Consider the following 20349-nt stretch of genomic DNA (forward strand, 5'->3'; position numbering starts at 1 on the left):
TAGACTCCTTTACCTCAAGCACTGAAAAAGTGAAACAGGAATGTTTAGAGAAGGTAGACTCTGAGACTATTCCCTTGAAAAATTCATTACTACTATAATTAGAGACCAAACCACTCTTTCACGCAAGATAGAAATGATTGACAATTACAATTGTCTCAATTTGAGAGTACTGAACTGTCCTAAAAAATTTTTCTATGTCGCCGATTGATGTCTTCAAAAAATTTCTAGTGCAGAATTTGTCTTTTCCACCAAATCAATTACCACCTATAAATAAGGCTTATTACTTACCAACACCAAAAAGAAATAGTGGCCCAGAAAATTTACCAGTTTCTAAAAATTTACCAACTGATATTGACTTTCAAAATGTAACAGCAGTTTTGGAAAATTCTTTTACGGATGTAAAGGACAGAGCTACATTAATTGTAAATTTTATATTTGAGCAAGATCTCAATTCAATTATGAGGTTATTCTTTAAGAAAATAGGTACGCCTTTCTGTGGTCAATGTATATGGCTACATCATTTATTTATTTTATTTATTTTGATTTCTATCTTGTCCTCTCAGTAGCTCAGAACAGGTTACAAGCCAACATTCATAATGGAAAACATTTTGGACAGTACAAGACTATACAGCAACTTAAGTACATTTTGGACAGTTCAAAGATGATGTTACAAAACCAACACAAGAAAGGCGTAAGCTATTTTTAGCAATGCGAGAAGATACAAAGAAGTTGGGGGCTATTTTTACTTTAGCGTATCCTTGTAAGTGCATAATTAAGTATATGGATTTAAAATATGTTTTTTATGCATCTGATCATCTAAGATCCTTTTTGGACCTTAAGGGGTAAATCAGAGGTGCAGAGTCTAGCTCTAAAAATTAAATTCCGTGGGGTACACATATCAAGCCTTTTACTTTTTTCTTATATTTTATAATTTCACTTTGATTATCTCCTGTAATTCAGATTGTTCCTCTAAATTGAGGTCTAGGAAGGAGTTATATCCATTAAGAATTTGTTTTACTTCTGACAGGAATGTGGATATTTCTTGTTTTGGACTTTTTTTTACATGATGGACTATGACTGTATTGCTTTAACAAGTTGTATTACTTGTAAATAATATGATAATGTATAAAAGTAAAACAAAAACATAAAACCTTTGAAATCAAAATGATAAGGTATTTTGACACCTACCAGACAGGACTTAACAGAGATCTGGGCTTTCTTACCCACTATAAAGACATATACATTTGTTCTGCCACTTTTCTGTCTCCTGCCCACTCATCCTTCCCTCTTCCTATCTCCAAAATGCTTTCATGTTTTCCTTATATAAACTGATATCTGTCAACATTGGTTTTTTTCTGTTCTGAAGAAGGGTTACCTTCAAAAGCTCATCTTAAAATGCATTGAGTTAGTCCAATAAAAAAAGGTATCATCTCATCTCATTTCCTTTGTTTTTTGTTTTATTTCTTTATACTAATTTAATCATAAAATTGAGACTATAGGACAGTCTGGATTGACCATTCCGGTCTTTATCTGCCATCATTTTTTATGTTACTTAAACGTTTCAGTAGGATTCTTATATGGCTCCATAAAAAGGAGTAGCAGAGGAGAACCTCACATTCAATTTTGCACATTGGTGGTGAACTCCTGCGTAGCCACGAGACAAAATCATCCAGGCTGGACAAAGATAAGTGCTATGAAAATTATAAGTATATAGAATATTAAGGCACATTAAGAGCTCCAGCTGGGGTGATAAAATTAGAGATCGAAAATATAAGTTCAAGGGACCCATAAGTGTCATGATGGTCCCAAGGTGATCTCGCTGTGACTCCAATTCAGGAGACTGGGTACTGAACACTTATGAAAAGATTTTAAAAAAATTTTTAATTAAACAATATAGATGCATATAATGAAATGAACAAAGTTTTTAATCACCATTAATAAGAAAATTAAATAAACCAATGATTCATTTTGAGTCCAGAAAAAGGAGAACAGGTTTTACTTCCATTTCTGATGTTACTGCAAAACATCTAAAGCCCTGTCTGTTATTATAAGAAACTATGGGGGCTTTTTACAAAGCCATGCTGCCGAGCAGCGCACACAGTCAAACCACCCATTCTATTCTTTTAGGCTGCTTGGCGGCGCAGCTGAATAAATGCCCACCTATATTAAAACGTTTTTATATCACATCAGTAAGGCCAATACACAATCCTGCCACTGCAAAACACAATGCACAAACTTGTGAAGAATCTTGTCATATTATAACAGCACTAACTCCCAAACAGCAATAACCTTACGTGTGAAAAATGCACTGTAAATATTACTCCAGGTCCTAAACACCTAGGGCTCCTTTAGCGTGCGCTAAAATGCCACACGCGCTAGCCGCTACCACCTCCTTTTAAGCAGGTGGTATTTTTTTCAGCTAGCGTACACTATAGCGCGCACTAATCCAGTGCGTGCGCTACAAACGCTAGTGCACCTTTGTATAAGGAGCCCCTAGTGAGAAAACAAAATAATGGGACTGCTGCAAGATTTCTACACAGAAACATTTCAATTAATAAATTCAGAATGAAATACTTTTTTTCTACCTTTGTTAGCCGAGTATTTTATTTTTCTAGTCACGTTGGTCTCTGGTTTTCCTCTCTGTTTTACTTCTACCTTTGCAGGGTGTCCTGCCCATTTGACATTATCTTCTTTTTCCATGTCCACCTTCCATCTTCCCTCTGACTCCCTTTCTATCCCGTCCAGCATTCCCCTATTCTCCATCCATGCCTAGCATTTCTTCTCTGTTTATCACCTTTCTTTTCTGCCCACACACCCTACCCTGGGGTTTGTATGTCTCCCTTTCTATTCTTTGCTCTCCCCTTGCGATTTATCTCTCTATCTCCCTGTCCAGTGCCCCCCTCTCTTAGAGTTCTATATACAGTCTGTTACTGTGTTTTGGGCCTTGGTTATGCTGAAGAGATAACAACCCCCCCCCCCCACACACACACACACACTGTTCCTTATACCGCCCTTCACAAACAATACCGGAGCGGTTTACAATATATTTTTTTTAAAAAAAGCTCTACAAAACAGACAAAAGGAAAATAGGAAACAATAGGAAGGTATGAATAGCACAAAAAAAATTCCACCAATATTTTAACAATAAACATTCTGTGATACATTAAGACCATCTTTTACAGAATCAGTCTAACATCCCTAATGTAATGTCTAAAATTTCCATTCAATAATGATGACAGTTTTAAAATGGTTGGTTTACAAGTCAAACCTCCCATAGCTGCCATTCAAAAATTCCTGACGCTACATGCTTCTCCCACCATCCTTCCTCATTTTGTCCTACTTGATCAGCTAAGAATACATTTTGCATGCTCATGAAATGCTTGAATCACACACTATCGGTTCAAGATTAAATTTTCAGTTTTGCTTTTAGGCCATTCAGCCTGGTCACAAAATAGATGATTTATGTATTGTCAGTCTGAGAGCAAGCAAACACAAACGCAATGGAGTGAAATATAAACAAAGAATCAGCAGAGCATTAAGATAATGCCTCCATTAGGTTCCGCCACTGAGCTGCAAAATTTAATTCATTTTTGCTGAAAACATGAAAGGCTTCTTTAAATTTTCCTGCTTTACTTCTCTCCATGACAATGCAGGTCACACTGGAAACAAATTTCTTCCATTACTGAATACCCTCATGTTGCAATGAAGGTCAGGATCACCATTACACTGGGCAATCATTAGCCTATTCAAGAGTGAATCTAAGGTGAATTATATTAATTGGTGGAATACGTTATGTCTTACAGTAAAATATGAAAGTGTCATAGCGGAAAGGCACAAATCTATGAGCTCATTCATCAAAATCTGGAGTCCGGTCAACTCTTATTGCAATACAGACTGATGGCATTCAGTTATTGTGCTAGGATATAGATATCTACAACAGAACTTATGCATTATATCATGGCTCGGGGGTATAACTCCGGTGTTTCTCTGTGCTTTGGATATTGTATATGGTTATGGCTGCAGGTTGTGCTGACACTCTCTTTTTAGATAGGCAGGGGTCAGCTTGTTGTATTGCATAGATAATATTTTATGATTCTTTGCTTTGTACAACTTGTCTGCATCTTGCCTTGTTAACATTTATTGTATTTTTGTATTTTATTAAATCAATAAAAAATCTTTGAACTGAAATAAAAAACCTATTCAAGAGTATCACCTCCGCAATATGTCTGCATTAACCGTTTTCTATAGGCAAGAAACTTTAATGTTAGTGTCATGTGTATAAACCAATGATTCTCAATCTTTTTCTGTTTTTACACACCATAAATGGGATCACTGCCAAAATGGAGAGTCCTCCAATTATGCTGCCAGCTAGACATCTCTTAACACACTTGTTCTCTCTCAAACCCACACTCAGGAGTTCATCTCCTCTTACACATTTCTCAGTTCAATCCTTTTCTCTTCTGAAGCCCCACCGACTCAACCACTTCCCCAACTTCAAGCCCTCTCTCTCAAACCCATGTGCCCCTTCCTCTTTTCTCTTTCAAACTCCCTCACCCTACCAATCCCCTTTTTTAAAACTTACCCACTCTGCCAGGAGAAGGGGGGAAGAAAGCATCAAGCCATTTCATCTCCTGAAGCAGTGTTAGCAGCAAGGAACAGAATAAGACCCAGGCCGGCAAGGGAGCAGTGGCATAAAGCAACAGCATAGATTTCAAGTACCTGGATTCCTATTCTGTATTTTCCTCAATCACTAGGTACATATGGTTCTTATATAAATCACAGGATTGCCAAGTGTGTCAAATTTTCAATTACACACCTAAAAATTCTATGCTTACCATGATAAGTAATAAACCTCACTCTGAGTCCACGGCATATTGACTATGATCTCTGTCTCTTAATTTACTGCTAATGCTCACCATAGTGCTTGCATTGTGATAGCTTCATTCTGGCGTTCATAAGATGTAGCATGTAAAAAAACAACATATCATGGTGTGCTTGAAAATTATTTCAATCAATCCTGTGGCTCCCAATGCAATCAAAAATATTTCTCTTTTTTCTGCCATATTGTGTTGATATCTGACTGCATTCCTCGGTATTTAAATGGTGTCTCTCTTCTCCTCATTCATAGAAAAGTTGCTAGGAACTAACAGCTTGATGACCAAAATGATTCTGATGTTTTTCTCCTTTATCACTGGATCTGGTTTTCTTGCATCCAGCTATATGAGGTCAGAATGGGAATGGCCCAGGTGATCATAACTTCTTCATTCTCCATAATACTCCTTTTAAAATCATGATCCCAGTGCTTTTATATGTTTACTAGTGTTTAAGCCCATTACATTAACGGGTGCTAGTAAAGCCTCCTTCCCTCACATGTCCCCTATTTTCAGCCCCAGCTCCAGTTCCAGCTCCAGCTCCAAACCCATTTTTACCCCCCCAGCCCCCTTCTCCCATCTTTTCCCTTTCAGCCCCCTTTTCTCAACAGCAGCATTTCCCTCCCCACTCCACTTCCCTGTGCAATAGCAGCAGAAGCATACCCTCCCCCTCCATTTTCCTGTGAGCAGCAGCATTTCTCTTCCCCAACCCACTTCTCTGTGCAGCAGCACCTCTTCCATGCTCCCCCTGTCCCTCTTCCCTTCTCCCCCAGTCTAGCAGCACCTCTTCCTTGCTCCCCCGGTCCCTCTTCCCTGCTCCCCCTGTCCAGCAGCACCTCTTCCATACTCCCCCTGCCCCTCTTCCCTGCTCCCCCTGTCCAGCAGCACCTCTTCCCTGCTCCCCTGTCCCTCTTCCTTGCTCCCCCGGTCCAGCAGCACCTCTTCCCTGCTCCCCTGGCCCAGCAGCACCTCTTCCCTACTCTCTTGGCCCAGCACCACCTCTTCCCTGCTCCCCCTCACTGCCTTCCAGACTTTGTCCCACCTCCACCCTCCGAAGCCAGCTTGCCTGGCAGTAGAACTCTCTCTCCCCTCCCTCCCCCCCGCCAGCAGCACCTCTTCCCTGCTCCCCCTATCCAGCAGCACCTCTTCCCTGCTCTCCCGGTCCAGCAGCACCTCTTCCCTGCTCCCCCTCACTGCCTTTCATACTTTGTCCCACCCCCACCCTCCGAAGCCAGCCTGCCTGCCTGCCTGCCAGCCATCCCCCTGTGCAGTAGAACCCTCTCCCCCCCCCCCCGCCACTATCGCCGCCATGCAGCCGACCCCACTGACTCTCCCACCAAGAGACGACCGTTAAACCTACTGGCTCCAGCAGCGGCCGCATCAAACTAAAAACGCTGCTTCGCGGCCTTCCCATGCTTTGATTTCCTCTGCCGCGTCTCTTGCCAGCGGGGCCCTACAGCTCATGGAAAACGGAACACGCAGGTAAGAGTGCACATGCGCACTTAGGGTTTTATTATATTAGATTCAGTGCTTGAAATTCCTCTGTTTCTGTCCAAAAGGTCACAGTGGTCAACACAACATAGTCTATCGGGTACTCTAATTTTGTGTACAGTGTTCCCCCGCGAATTCACGGCCCCAGTCATTCGCGGTATTTTCTGACCACAAAGGGGAAGCAGGAGAGGGCAGCTGGAGCACCGGCAAGTGAAGGAAATGACTCGCGGTATGCTCCGATTTTCTCTTCCTGTACTAAAGTCGGGCTTCACCAATCAGGAGCTGCATGTCAAATTGTTCACTGCTGATGAATAGATGAATGGATTTTGCATGTTTTGTCCCGAGTATAACCTTATACTGAAATTGAACAATCCCTGCAACTCCATGAAGGGCAAAAAATGTGCTATGAATGTAAGTGTAAGTTTAACTCATTCTCATTGTACTCTGAAGTTCCTTGAAAAAATAATAAGTACATTTTGCACATTCCTTCTTTGGTAATAAAAATGGCTTGAACTTTCTGTCTGGTTATAAATCTGATCTGTTTTATCAGTTCATTCTACCTGGTTAAAAGCTGTCTGAGAAAATAAGTTCTTCCTACATTTATTTCTGTTTGTAATTGTTTCTGAACCTATTGCAAGAGTGCCTTGGTGCAAGGTTAATAGAGGCACCCTGAGCCTTCTCATGGATTATAAATCTACCTTAAACTTTTGCTTGGTACAAAAAATATGCTTTGGCTGCATTTTGGGATAGCAAATATGCCTAGCATCTGTCCTTGAGACTACGTTCACCTTGCTTATCTTCTTGTAATAAAAGCATCTTAGTGGGGGGTGGGAAAGGGAGGGGAGCCTAAGGAAAAACAAAAGAAAGCCTGACATACTCTAGAGCAGTAGTTCCCAACCCTGTCCTGGAGGACCCCCATGGCCAGTCGGGTTTTCAGGATAGCCCTAATGAATATGCATGGAGCAGATTTGCATGTCTGGCACCTCCATTATATGCTGAAGGGGAGATTGGAGCTGGACCCACAGGGGGGAGAGCTAGAGTTGGAGAGAAGAGGAAGAACTGCTGGATCTGCATGAAGAGGAGCTAGAGCTTGAGAGAAGGGAAGGGAGGGGAAAGAGGTCTTAGAATCAAGGGAGATATGTGTTGAGGGTCAGCAGGGAAGGAAGAGAGGTGCTGGGCCATGTGGGGGGGGGGACTGCATCCCAGAAGGGAAAGGAGAAAACTGCTGGATATGGAGCTGGAAGGAAGTGAGAGGGGTGCTTGACCGGCTGGATGGGGAGGGGGTGCTGAAGAGAAAGGAGAAGGCTGTTGAACCTGTTGGGGAGGAGGAGCAACTGGAGCTGGATGTGTGAATAAACATGTGGATAAAGGTGAGCTGGTTGATGTAGTGTATCTAGATTTTCAGAAAGCTTTTGAAAAAGTTCCTCATGAGACTCCTGAGAAAATTAAAGAGTCACGGGATAGGAGGGTAGGGTTAAATGACCATTTTTCTCAATGGAGGAGGGTAAATAGTAGAGTAACAGAGGGATCTGTACTAGAACTAGTACTATTTAACAATTTATAAATGATTTGGAAATTGGAACAAGTGAGGTGTTTAAATTTGCAGATGACATAAAACTATTCAAAGTTGTCACAACACATGAGGAGTGTAAAAAAATTGCTCTTAGAAAATTAGAAGGCATCCAAATGGCAGATGAAATTTAATGTGGACAAATACAAAGTAATGCATATCAGGAAGAATAATCCAAATCATAGTTCTAATGCAATAGCCATGTCATTCTGGGTAGTGAATCCAAACCCATGCTCTCTGCAGAAGGTATTAATCAGTTTTCAATTCTTCCTTCTTCCTCAGTAGAGCGTACTGCCCCCTTTAGTTTTTCCATATGCAAGCTTGTGTGACAGTGTGTATATCTCTTCTGCTCTGTTTTAAAGCTTTTTATTTTCAGGTATTTTTATTTTTGGCATTAAATTTTGGAGGTTTTTGGTGCTACAGAGTTCCCAGTAATCTTGGATTACCTCTGCCTGGGAGAAGAAGTAGACTGGGGTGTGCAGCTGGCAGGCCAATCCCGTTGTGATACCTGTCTAGCCAGCCTGCTTAACATTTTAGGAGCATATTAGAAGAGACTTTGGAGCCCTTTTACTAAATTAGCTTAAAATGGCATACTGAGGGACATGCTCAGGCATCCCGCAGTAAGTACCATTTTAGAGCACACTAATCCACACACTATTTTTTTTTGGGGGGAGGAGGCATTCTTACACTAATCAGCTAGTGCAGCTACATTATCAAGTGCTAACTGGTTAGTGCAAGATTAGTATATGAGCCCTTACTGCCTACAAAATGAGAGGTAATAAGTAATCATGCGGTAATCTTTATTAACGGCTGCACAGTAATGACAACATTAGATAACAACAAACCTTTCAACAGGAGAAGCCATTGCCGCAGACAGAAGCTGGACAGTCTTCCCCGTATTACATTGGTCGGATATGAATCGACTCTACAAAAAAATACAGCCAAGCTTCTTGCGACCTAAATAACTGCCCCACCTACCTGTTATCAAACTCCTCCACCACATTCAGAGCCAATCTCATGCTATGGATTCAAACCACATTAACAGAAGGTCAATTCCCTCAAGACCTTGGAGAGATCATAATCACCCCAATCATGAAAGACCACAAAAGCCCAATAGATAACCCCTCCAACTACAGACCAATCGCTTCAATACCAATATACATTAAAATAATAGAAGGTCTAGTTGCACAATACCTCACCAACTACCTGGAAGACCATAATCTACTTCACCCCTCACAATCAGGATTTCGAACCAACCACAGCACAGAAACACTACTTGTAACACTACTAGACACAGCTCGACAGCAAATTAGCAAAGGCAAAAAGATGATGTTAATCCAACTTGACCTCTCTGCAGCATTTGACCTGGTCGACCACTCCATACTGCTACAGTTACTTGATGCCATTGGGATCTCAGGCAAGGCCTACAATTGGTTCCAAGGATTCCTCAAATCAAGAACCTACAGGGTAAAGTCCAATAATATCAAAACAGAACCATGGTCCAACCCATGCGGAGTTCCACAAGGATCACCTCTATCACCTACGCTCTTCAACCTCTTTATTTCCTCCCTTGGAGCCACTTTAGATAACTTAAATGTTACATCCTTCAGCTACGCAGACGACATCACCATACTTCTCCCCTTCGACCCATCAGAGCCCACCACTACAGCAAAACTGTAAATAACCCTAGATGCAGTGGAAAAATGGATGGTAGACCACAAACTGAAACTAAACTCACATAAAACAAAATTACTTCTGCTCGAAAAGGCCAAAACTCCCACCATTACAGAACTGAAAATTAAAAACACCAAATACCCAATACAGCCCGAACTCAAACTCCTAGGAGTAACGATAGACAGATGCTGCACAATGCAGTCCCAAATCAATAAAACATCCCAGAAAGCTTTTTTAATTATGAGAAATCTACGTAAAATAAGAAAATTCTTCGACCCAGCACAATTCAGGCTAATTGTCCAATCCCTAGTCTTAGGTCTACTGGACTATTGCAACTCCCTCTATCTACTTTGTCCTGCCAACATGATAAAACAACTTCAGACTATACAAAACACTGCCCTCAGACTGATCTACTCCCTGAGAAAATATGATCATATTACAACTGCCTTCCTAGACTCTCACTGGCTACCTATGCAAGCACGAATTCAATTCAAATTCTACTGTCTATTATTCAAAGCATTAAACGGCTCTGCCCCCCCCCTATCTAAACAACCGCCTAAACCAGATCCTCACCTCAAGGCAAAGAAGAACTCCGAACCCTTTTGCCTTTCCTCCACTCAAGGGCACTCAGCGCAAAAAGATGTTTGATAACCTTTTGGCGACGCAAGCAGCAAAACTTAACCACTCCATCTCCAACCTGTTGACGGCAACGGGCGACTTCAAAACTTTTCGAAAAGAAATCAAACCCTACTTTTCAAAAAATTTATCCAGATATCTTAACCCAACCCTTCCCCCTCCTCCTAGATAAATTCTCCCCCCAAACCTCCACTTAAATAATCTCTTCCTCCCCAAAACACCAACCAAGTATTCAGATCCCTGAAATGTAACATAATCTTATTTGTACTCTAACTGTAATCTATTTATTATATCACACAGTAACGTACAGTCAATTTAATATCCAATTTGCAAGTTCTTCCAGAATTAATCCATGTACCTCTCCTCCCTTGTAACCAAAAAAAAAACAAAAAACCCCAAAACTGTTGTAACTTCACTGGAAATGTCCAGTTAGCTCTTCTGTAATCCGCCTTGAACTGCAAGGTATAGGCGGAATAGAAGTCCCTAATGTAATGTAATTAGTATATGGCCATTAATACAAAAAATGTAATGTAATTAGTATATGGCCATTAATATAAAAAATGGAAAACTGACCATTTTACAGGTGTAACACTCATCAAAAACAACAAATAGGAGCACTATAAACTTAAAACCACTTTATAAACTGCCTGAAGGAGCTCAGAACCATAAGATGGTGTAATGAACATGACCAGGGTAAAACCCTGATTAGTGTTTCAAATGTCTATCATTGCTCCCTTTTGGAGTTGTTTATAAAGTTGTTTCATATAGTGTAAAAAAAAATTTAATAGAAGTGCAAAAGTGTTTCACTGATTCACAACAGCTTTCTTATATTTTAAACTTTGAACTTAGTCTTTTTGAAAAAACTCAAGGTAAGTAAAAGTTATTTTTCTGAAGCAGAATCTTATCTTCCTAAAGCCGAGTCTGACGTGTTTCGCCAAGACAGCTTCCTCAGAGAACCCGCTTCAACAAGTTGACAATCAAAAAGAGAACTGCATTCTGAAAAAAACAAGAGAAAAAAATGCTTGTTACTATTTAAAAGGTAAAAATGTAACAAGGCAACTTACAGCGCTACTGGTGGATACCTTCAAAGCTCTCCTGACTTCTCTAATATCTGGTTCATGTGACAACACTCACAGCTGTAGTCCCGACTTATCATCAAACTGAGCTGTCATTCATTTGTGAAGGAACGCCCACCACTCCACTTCCCTGTTCAAACCAATGGGGGTGACCATTTGCCAATGGTATATCCATGATTGTTCCTTTTTCCATAGGCAAGCTGTTAAATTCCCCCCTCTTTTCAATCTTGGTGCTTCCAAGACCACAAACTTAAGGTCGTCCAAGATATGTTACTGGGCATGCCAGTGTTGAGAAAGGGGAGCTCCCTTGTCTCCCCTTCGGATTCTGCTTAGATGTTCTATAATCCGGACTTTTATAGACCTTATTGTGTGACCAATGTAAAACAACTGACAAGGGTAGATGATCGTATAAACAACTTCCTCAGTATTGCAATCTGTTTGATGTCTTAAGAGATGTGATTTTTGCAAGCGCGGATGTTTAATTTCTTGAACTTCCATGGTGTGAGAACAAACACTGCACCTACCACAAGGATGGTGTCCCCCAAGATTTGATTGTTGGCTCTGGTCTATACTCAAAAATTGGGACGAACTAACCCGCTCACGCAGGTTAGGCCCCCTAGAGTATGCAAAAGTAGGCAACTGAGCTAAGCTGGGATAGTACTGTAAAATGTGCCAGTGAGTTTTAATGATTTTCTTAATTTCAAATGCCATGTGGGAATATGGGATGGTACATACCATGTTGGGCTCAGTAAATCTATTCGAACCCTGCAGAAGATGCTCCCGCTGGGCATATAGGGCACTCTTGTATGCCTTTTTAATAACTGCCTTCAGATAGCCCTTCTCAGCAAATTTGAGCCACATATCTACGGCTCTATTTTTGTATTCCTCAACTGTGCTACACAGACGGCGCAGTCTTAAAAATTGTCCTACTGGCAAATTAACCCGTAGGTGTCTTGGATGGTGACTATTATAGTTCAAAAAGTTATTCCTATCTGTCGCTTTGCGATATATGATCATTTGAAAATGACCCTGGTACAAAGTTATCCATATGTCTAAAAACTACTACGGATTGGGACTAGCTGATTTATCTACAAAAAAGAACTATACAAACTGAATTACATGCTGCCACGCTGGCTGAATATTGCCGTGCTAAACGAATCCCTAGAGGTCTTAGAATGCGGGCGGAACCTAGATTATTTTTGGACAATACAACCTTTCTGGAAAAATGGAACGCTGTTTTGAATAAATGCTCTCAAGATCTGATGCTATTGATTATTGATACGACTAGGACTGAATTAATAAATTAGAAAGAATATCAAGAAAAAATGTCTGTAGTACAAAGTCACGAACCTCCAGAAACTTTCTCTAATAAATTAGAAAATTTCAAAAAACAGATGGAGGATTTCAAAACCGACATCAGGAAAACTAAAATCAGCAAATTCAAACGTGATGAAGGAGACTACAGCAGGGGATTTGTATATCCCTGGATGGATCAAAACAGACGAACCCAGAAGATCAAAATATCTACTTATGCTCAGTCATCGAGTGGTTCCGCGGGAGATGATCAGAGTTCAACCAATCTGTCACAACTAGACCAACCGCATCAGTAAATTTTCAAGGGCCAGCCTCCAGCAGAGGCAGCAACATACAAACGGCCAGGGGGAGACAGCCCCCGAAGCCATTACAGTAAGTACTAATTTCTTTAATTTATCCAGCAGAGAATTATCCCCCACCGAAGAATCAATTTTGTCCAAAGGACTTGCATTTGTCCCATTTACGAATTATAACACTCTGGACATGAGGTTTAGCATGTATAAGTTAATTAGAAAATGTAATCTTAAATTATACTTTCAGGATGTGAGTACGGAAGACAATGTTCCAACCGGCTTATATAGATCATCTACATGGAACCCCCCAGGGCCTCTAGACCCGCATTTACAGGTTTTTCAAAATCTAGTTGAACAGGATATCAGACAATTGGAGGCGTCACCTACCTGCAGCAAACGAAATGTGTCTGTGCAGCAGATGCAGTCCATATATGATTTATCTAAAAGATCCTTCCATCATCATCCGCCCAGCAGATAAAGGGGGTGGATAGTCATTCTGGACACAGAAGCTTATGCTGCGGAAGCTATGCGTCAGTTGTTGATTTACAATACTATGAGAGATTGCCTCATAATCCCACTAAGGAAATTTCTGAAGGCATTCAGTATATCTTACTGCAGGCTTAAGAACAAGGAGTGATTACTGATAAAGAATTCTGTTTTTTGCGCCAGGAACATCCTGTAATACCTGTAATATACTTTGTTCCCAAAATACATAAGAGCATTACATCTCCTTCAGGACGTCCTATTGTGACGGGCATTGGCTCACTTTTGGAGCCATTATCTGATTTTGTGGACTTTTATTTAAAAGATCTGGTATCTAAATCTCGATCATATGTTAAAGATAGAACAGATATGCTTACCTTTTTGAAATCATTTGAAAATGTCCCTAATGGAATTTTACTGATCACACTTGATATCACATCTTTATATACAAATATTCCACAGGAGGCAGCGGTTCAAGTTATCCGGAAACATCTTGTGAATTTGTCTTTATCAACAGTTATAGTTGAATTTTTAGTAACATTAGCACGCGTTGCATTTGGGAAAAATTATTTTCAGTTTGATCAAGAGTTTTACTTGCAAATCAAAGGCACGGCCATGGGGGCCACTATGGCCCCCTCAGTGGCATGTTTGTATGTGAGTGATTTCGAAGATCAATTTTTGTATCCATCTGACCATTATCAGAATATACTAGCATGGAAACGTTTCATAGACGATGTGTTCCTTATATGGTCTAGCACTGAACAACAGTTTAACTATTTTTTACAGTGGCTAAATGCGTGTTTCAAGTTTCAAGTTTATTGACTTTTTAATATACCGACCATCACAAAGTATCTGGCCGGTTTACAATAAGATTTATAAAAGTTTAGTTATAAAATGTAGTGAGTGAACATTAAAAACATAATTTGACTAACATGAACGTGTGGATAAGAGGGAGAGGGAGGGGGAAAGTTACATATTTTAGAGAAGAAAGGGAGAAGTAGGGATGGGAAAAAAACAATTTGGGTAGGATCGCTTTTTTAAAGCGGTTGGATATATGAATTGGATTCGGAAGAGTTTATGAATAAAGTAGATGGGGAGAAGAGGGAATTGGAAGAAAAAAAAAAAAAAAAAATATAACTAAGACAGAGAGAATGCATCCTGAAATAGAAATGTCTTCAAATTGATCTTAAATTTATCTAAATGTTGTTCTTCTCTAAGTTGTTGAGGTAAAGCATTCCATAGTGTAGGGGCAACAACTGTAAAATTTATTTTTCGAGTATTATAAAATTCTTTGATAGAAGGGATTCGTAATAGTTTTTGGTCAGTAGACCTCAGAATTCGTGGAGAGCTATGGTGTGATGTTAACTTGAAATTCACAGCTACAGTGGCACCAGTAGAAATAGCGTTTTATTTTCAAACGACCATATATCGCAAAGCAACGGATAGGAATAACCTTTTGAACTACAATAGTCACCATCCAAGACACCTACGGGTTAATTTGCCAGTAGGACAATTTTTAAAGCTGCGCCGTTTGTATAGCACAGTTGAGGAATACAAAAATAGAGCCGTGGATATGTGGCTCAAATTTGCTGAGAAGGCAGTTATTAAAAGGCATACAAGAGGGCCCTATATGCCCAGCGGGAGCATTTTCTGCAGGGTTCGAATAGATCTACTGAGCCCAACATGGTATGTACCATCCCATATTCCCACATGGCGTTTGAAATTAAGAAAATCATTAAAACTCACTGGCACATTTTACAGTACCATCCCAGCTTAGCTCAGTTGCCTACTTTTGCATACTCTAAGGGGCGTAACCTGCGTGAGCGGGTTAGTTCGTATAGACCAGAGCCAATCAAATCCTGGGGGACACCATCCTTGTGGTAGGTGCAGTGTTTGTTCTCACACCATGGAAGTTCAAGAAATTAAACATCCACGCTTGCAAAAATCACATCTCTTAAGACATCAAACAGATTGCAATACTGAGGTTGTTGTTTATATGATCATCTGCCCTTGTCAGTTGTTTTACAATGGTCACACAATAAGATCTATAAAAGTCCAGATTATAGAACATCTAAGCAGAATCCGAATGGGAGACATGGGAGCTCCCCTTTCTCAACACTGGCATGCCCAGTCACATATCTTGGACGACCTTAAGGTTGTGGACCTTGGAAGCACCAAGATTGAAAAAAGATGGAATTTAACAGCTTGCCTATGGAAAAAGGAACAATCATGGATATACCATTGGCAAACGGTCACCCCCACCAGTTTGAACAGGGGAGTGGAGTGGTGGGCGTTCCTTCACAAATGAATAACAGCTCAGTTTGATGATAAGTCAGGACTATAGCTGTGAGTGTTGTCACATGAACCAGATATTAGAGAAGTCAGGAGAGCTTTGAAGGTATCCACCAGTAGCGCTGTAAGTTGCCTTGTTACATTTTTACCTTTTAAATAGTAACAAGCATTTTTTTCTCTTCTTTTTTTCAGAATGCAGTTCTCTTTTTGATTGTCAACTTGTTGAAGCGGGTTCTCTGAGGGAGCTGTCTTGGCGAAACACGTCAGACTCGGCTTTAGGAAGATAAGATTCTGCTTCAGAAAAATAACTTTTACTTACCTTGAGTTTTTTCAAAAAGACTAAGTTCAAAGTTTAAAATATAAGAAAGCTGTTGTGAATCAGTGAAACACTTTTGCACTTCTATTAAATTTTTTTTTACACTATATGAAACAACTTTATAAACAACTCCAAAAGGGAGCAATGATAGACATTTGAAACACTAATCAGGGTTTTACTCTGGTCGTGTTCATTACACCATCTCATGGTTCTGAGCTCCTTCAGGCAGTTTATAAAGTGGTTTTAAGTTTATAGTGCTCCTATTTGTTGTTTTTTTATGAATGTTACACCATTTTGGGACACTAGTTTGTAAATTTATTACCCAATAGTGACTTAAAGGGGATCCAGCATTTTACAGGTGTGGCAAAAATGGCCTTGTGTGGCAAAAACTACTACTACTACTTATCATAGTGCTGCCAGACACACACAGCAGTGTACATTACATTAACCATGTAAGAGACAAATCCTGATCGCCAGACCTTACAATCTAATCAGACATACAAACAGGACCTTTGGGGTAGGGAATTACAGAGGGAGTGACAAAATAGACATGGGTACTTTATAGGTGATCGGAGTTAGGAGTTAAAAGCAGCCTCAAAAAAAATGGGATTTTAGCCTGGATTTGAACATAGCCAGAGACGTACTGACTCAGGTAGTTTGTTGCAGACATACGGTGCAGCAAAATAGAAGGGATGGAGTCTAGATTTAGCAGTAGAAGAGAAGGGTACCATTAAGAGAGACTTACCTAATGAATGGAATTCCTGGGAAGGAGTATAAGAGACGGGAGATACTGAGGAGCTATAAAAGGAGTTTGAACTGTATGTGGAAGCGGATAACAAGGCAATGGAGCACAATTTTGAACAGATTGAAGGAGAGAGAGATGGTTTTGCAAAAGCCCAGAGCAAATTAGGTTCCAGTAATATAGGTGATGAGTGTGTGGATAAGACAGGTCCACGCAAGAGTGCGCTAAGGCCATTTTTTTGCCACAGCTTAGTAAAACTAAACTAAACCTTAAGTTTATATACCGCATCTTCTCCACGGAAGTAGAGTTCGGCACGGTTTACAAGAACTTAAAAATGAGAAAGGGTAGGAAAAGGTTTACATAAGTTTATAAGTTGAGTGGAAAAGTAAGGGGAAAAAAAATTACATGTTAGAGAAGAGCCAGGTTTTTAGTTGCTTGCGGAATAATTGGAGGGAACTCAGGTTCCGCAGCGGGATGATAAGGTCATTCCAGAGACCTGTGATTTTGAATAGAAGTGATTTTCCCAATTTACCTGCGTGGAGAATCCAATGTAGGGAGGGGAAGGATAGTTTTAATTTATGGGCGGTCCTGGTGGAGTCAGGGCACGAGGAGTTGAAGGAAAGTGGGATTAGGGAAGGAAGGATGCCGTGAATAATCTTAAAAGCCAGGCAAGAGCATTTGAATTGGATTCTGGAAATCACTGGGAGCCAATGAAGATTGGCCAGGAGTGGGGAGACGTGGTCAGAAAGGCCCCTATATTCCCTGGCAGCCAATGGGAGGATAAAAATCTGAGTGGAGAGAAAGGAATGCTGGGAGGAGGAGGTAATGAGGACAAAAATCCCAACCCGCTTCTGCCCCACACTCCTTGAGATCTTCAGAGACAAAAAGACTAATGAACTTTAAAATCCGGCTCTGGATAAATCTTGAGTTCATCACAAGAAATTGTATTTTAAGGTTTATATACGGTAGATCAGTGGTTCCCAACCCTGTCCTGGGGGACCACCAGCCAGTCGGGTTTTCAAGATGTCCCTAATGGATATTCATGACAGAGATTTGCATATAATGGAAGCGACAGGTGCATATTCATTAGGGATATCTTGAAAACCCGACTGGCTGGTGGTCCCCCAGGACAGGGTTGGGAACCGCTGATATATATGATATCAGAACTAGGGTCTGGGAAGAGGTTCTTACCTAGCTTCTGGCCCAAGAACGTCATGCTGTGATATGCTTTCTCCGCTGCTGCTAGATGTGCGAGAGCTGCCAGCATGGAACACCAGCTGACCCCAGCGCTCTTATTCGTCTCCTTCTCCTTCTCTACGTTGTCTTTCGCTTTATCGTAAGAGAAAATCCCCAAATGTGAAAAGAACGTTTCTAGCACGGCCTGCTCCACCGGCACCGGAGGAGCCAGCGAGATCGAATCGCTCATCTCTTCCCAGGTAGCAGAGCCACCCTCCCGCAACATTCCTGCGACGCTCGGTCGAAATCGCGTCCCGTGGTCCTAAGCCCCCATCCTGAACTCTGCGGCCGCTCTAATTAATCTTCTGCTGAGCCCGACGTGCACAACAATCATCTCGCCGAACAACCATTAGCAGCCACCATGTGACACGCAAAAAAAAAAAAAAACAACCTCTAGAATGACTGTCAACAGTGTACTTTGACCTCGGATATGATCCGTTGCTCTTGCAACCACAGTTGATTTCCGCCCTTGGCTAAAGTAGCAAGTGCTGGTGTTTTGGGGAACATGGTAAAAAAAACCAGGATTTGCAGGATTTTCTGGATCTCCAGGATGTAGGGCAGACCACCTTAAGAATGAAAAGCTCATTGTTTAATGACAGCAACAGGCTGTCTTTCAGTGGGGAATTTCTCTGTAAAGTCCCGCCCCCTATGATCCAGTTCTATTCTTCTGTGCGTGGGCTTGGCAGAAGACAATGATGTCAACAAAAGGGGAGGGGACTACCTGCAGAATGACAGAAAATCAGTCAACAAGATGGACCAGGATCCTGGAAAATCCTGCATATCCTGCAATTTTACCAGGATCTCAATATAAGTCTATGAGGATCCTGGAGATCCTGCAAATCCTGGTTTTACCCAGACCTGGTGTTTTGCTGTTGTTAAGAAATGTGTAAAATAGATTTTTGTATTTTTATTTTGATGGGAAGGAGGTGATCGATAGTGATTCGACTTCTACTACCCCCAAAAAAAGCAGAGGTCAACAATCTGGATAGTACGAACACGAATAGCAAAGCCACTACCTCTTGTGAGTTTAGTTAGAGGTATGGTCCCCCCCCCCTCCCCTAGCATTTTTAGTCCCTAAAACTTTAAAGTATTTGACTATATGAACTTCCAGAAAAAAGTGTTATTAGACTTGGCATTAATTTGAGGGTATTTATGAGATATATGCAATTCAGTCTCTATACGGCTTGTGCCTCAGTCAAATAGCACGAGACCTCCATTAAAGAACCAGCATTATCAATGGTGAACCATGCCAGAGTGAGATTTTTCAGATACTTGAGATCGCCAGCTGGATGGTTTTGCAGTGGCTAGGGGGGCTGCCAGCAAACCTTTAACACTGGCAACAAAGAAAGCTGTTTTTTAAGCGGCCTCTAGCTTCCTGCCCACATGGTCCAGTGGTTCTCCCTTCTCCTCACTCCCCAAGCTCCTGTGGAGTCTGGTGGCATCTCTCCGTCCCTAAAAGTCACAGGCAGCAAGGAAAATATGCTGTTTTCTGCCACCCCTAAGCCACCTCTTTGCTGCAACTTCCTCCGAGAAGGATGCAGAAGAGAGAAGGCTCTACGGTGGTGGTCAGAAATAGGCTTGTCTTCTTTGCTGCCAGCAACTCACTGCTTTTCCGGGATGTTGGTTGACACCTGGAATGCCCTCCCAGAGGAGATTATTGCGGAATCGACCGTCCTAGGCTTCAAGAGCAAACTAGATGCATATCTCCTTAAGAGAGGCATATAAGGATATGGTGGACTATAAATTACGCCAGGTGTACACCTGGCAGGGCCTCCGCGTGTGCGGATCGCCGGACTTGATGGACCGAAGGTCTGATCCGGAGATGGCAGTTCTTATGTTCTTATGTTGTTGTTGGTTTTTGTTTTTTTTGGGGGGGGGGAGAGAGAAATACTGAAGGAGTCTAGGACTGGTTTTCCTGAGTCTTGAACTAAATAAAATGCTGAATTATGTTTAATTGCAGACCTGACTTATCTCATGTTCTAGCCGGCCTGCACTGGGTGTTGTAGCTTGGGCATTTTAGCTTCTTATGGTTATCTCAGCATACACAGTATTGTATTCCACCCTCCTGGACATGTAACAGAAAGACTGCAGTGCTTAGATAAGTGACCTGCTAGTGTGAGCTTAGGACCAATGATTGTTAAGAAAAGTAACACATGAGAAGTTTTTTCTAGCATTCAGTTGTTTAGCCAGAAAATGTATAAATATCACTGTAACTTCCTGGTTTCGGGACTTCTGAAGCTGCCAGCTTGGGGGCTCAGGAGTCCGCATATGCTGAATAAAACATCTGTGCTTTCTTCAAGTCTCTAAGTTTTGTGGCTGACCAAAGCGACCTTTCAATACCAGACCCATGGCAGA

At 41.2% G+C, this 20349-nt stretch overlaps 1 protein-coding gene across 1 annotated transcript in view; it reads right to left on the bottom strand.

The window, feature by feature from the left end:
- C9H12orf66 (chromosome 9 C12orf66 homolog) overlaps positions 1 to 18425 on the bottom strand; it is a 43701-nt gene extending 25276 nt beyond the window's left edge. Inside the window, exon 1 of the mRNA XM_033959335.1 lies at positions 17950 to 18425. Within this exon, the coding sequence (XP_033815226.1) occupies positions 17950 to 18220 (271 nt within the window). The 5' untranslated portion in view covers positions 18221 to 18425. The remainder of the gene's footprint in view (positions 1 to 17949) is intronic.
- Between the last annotated feature and the right edge of the window lie 1924 nt (positions 18426 to 20349).

The sequence above is a fragment of the Geotrypetes seraphini genome, chromosome 9, assembly GCF_902459505.1.
Source record: "Geotrypetes seraphini chromosome 9, aGeoSer1.1, whole genome shotgun sequence".
Taxonomy (NCBI): Eukaryota; Metazoa; Chordata; class Amphibia; order Gymnophiona; family Dermophiidae; genus Geotrypetes; species Geotrypetes seraphini.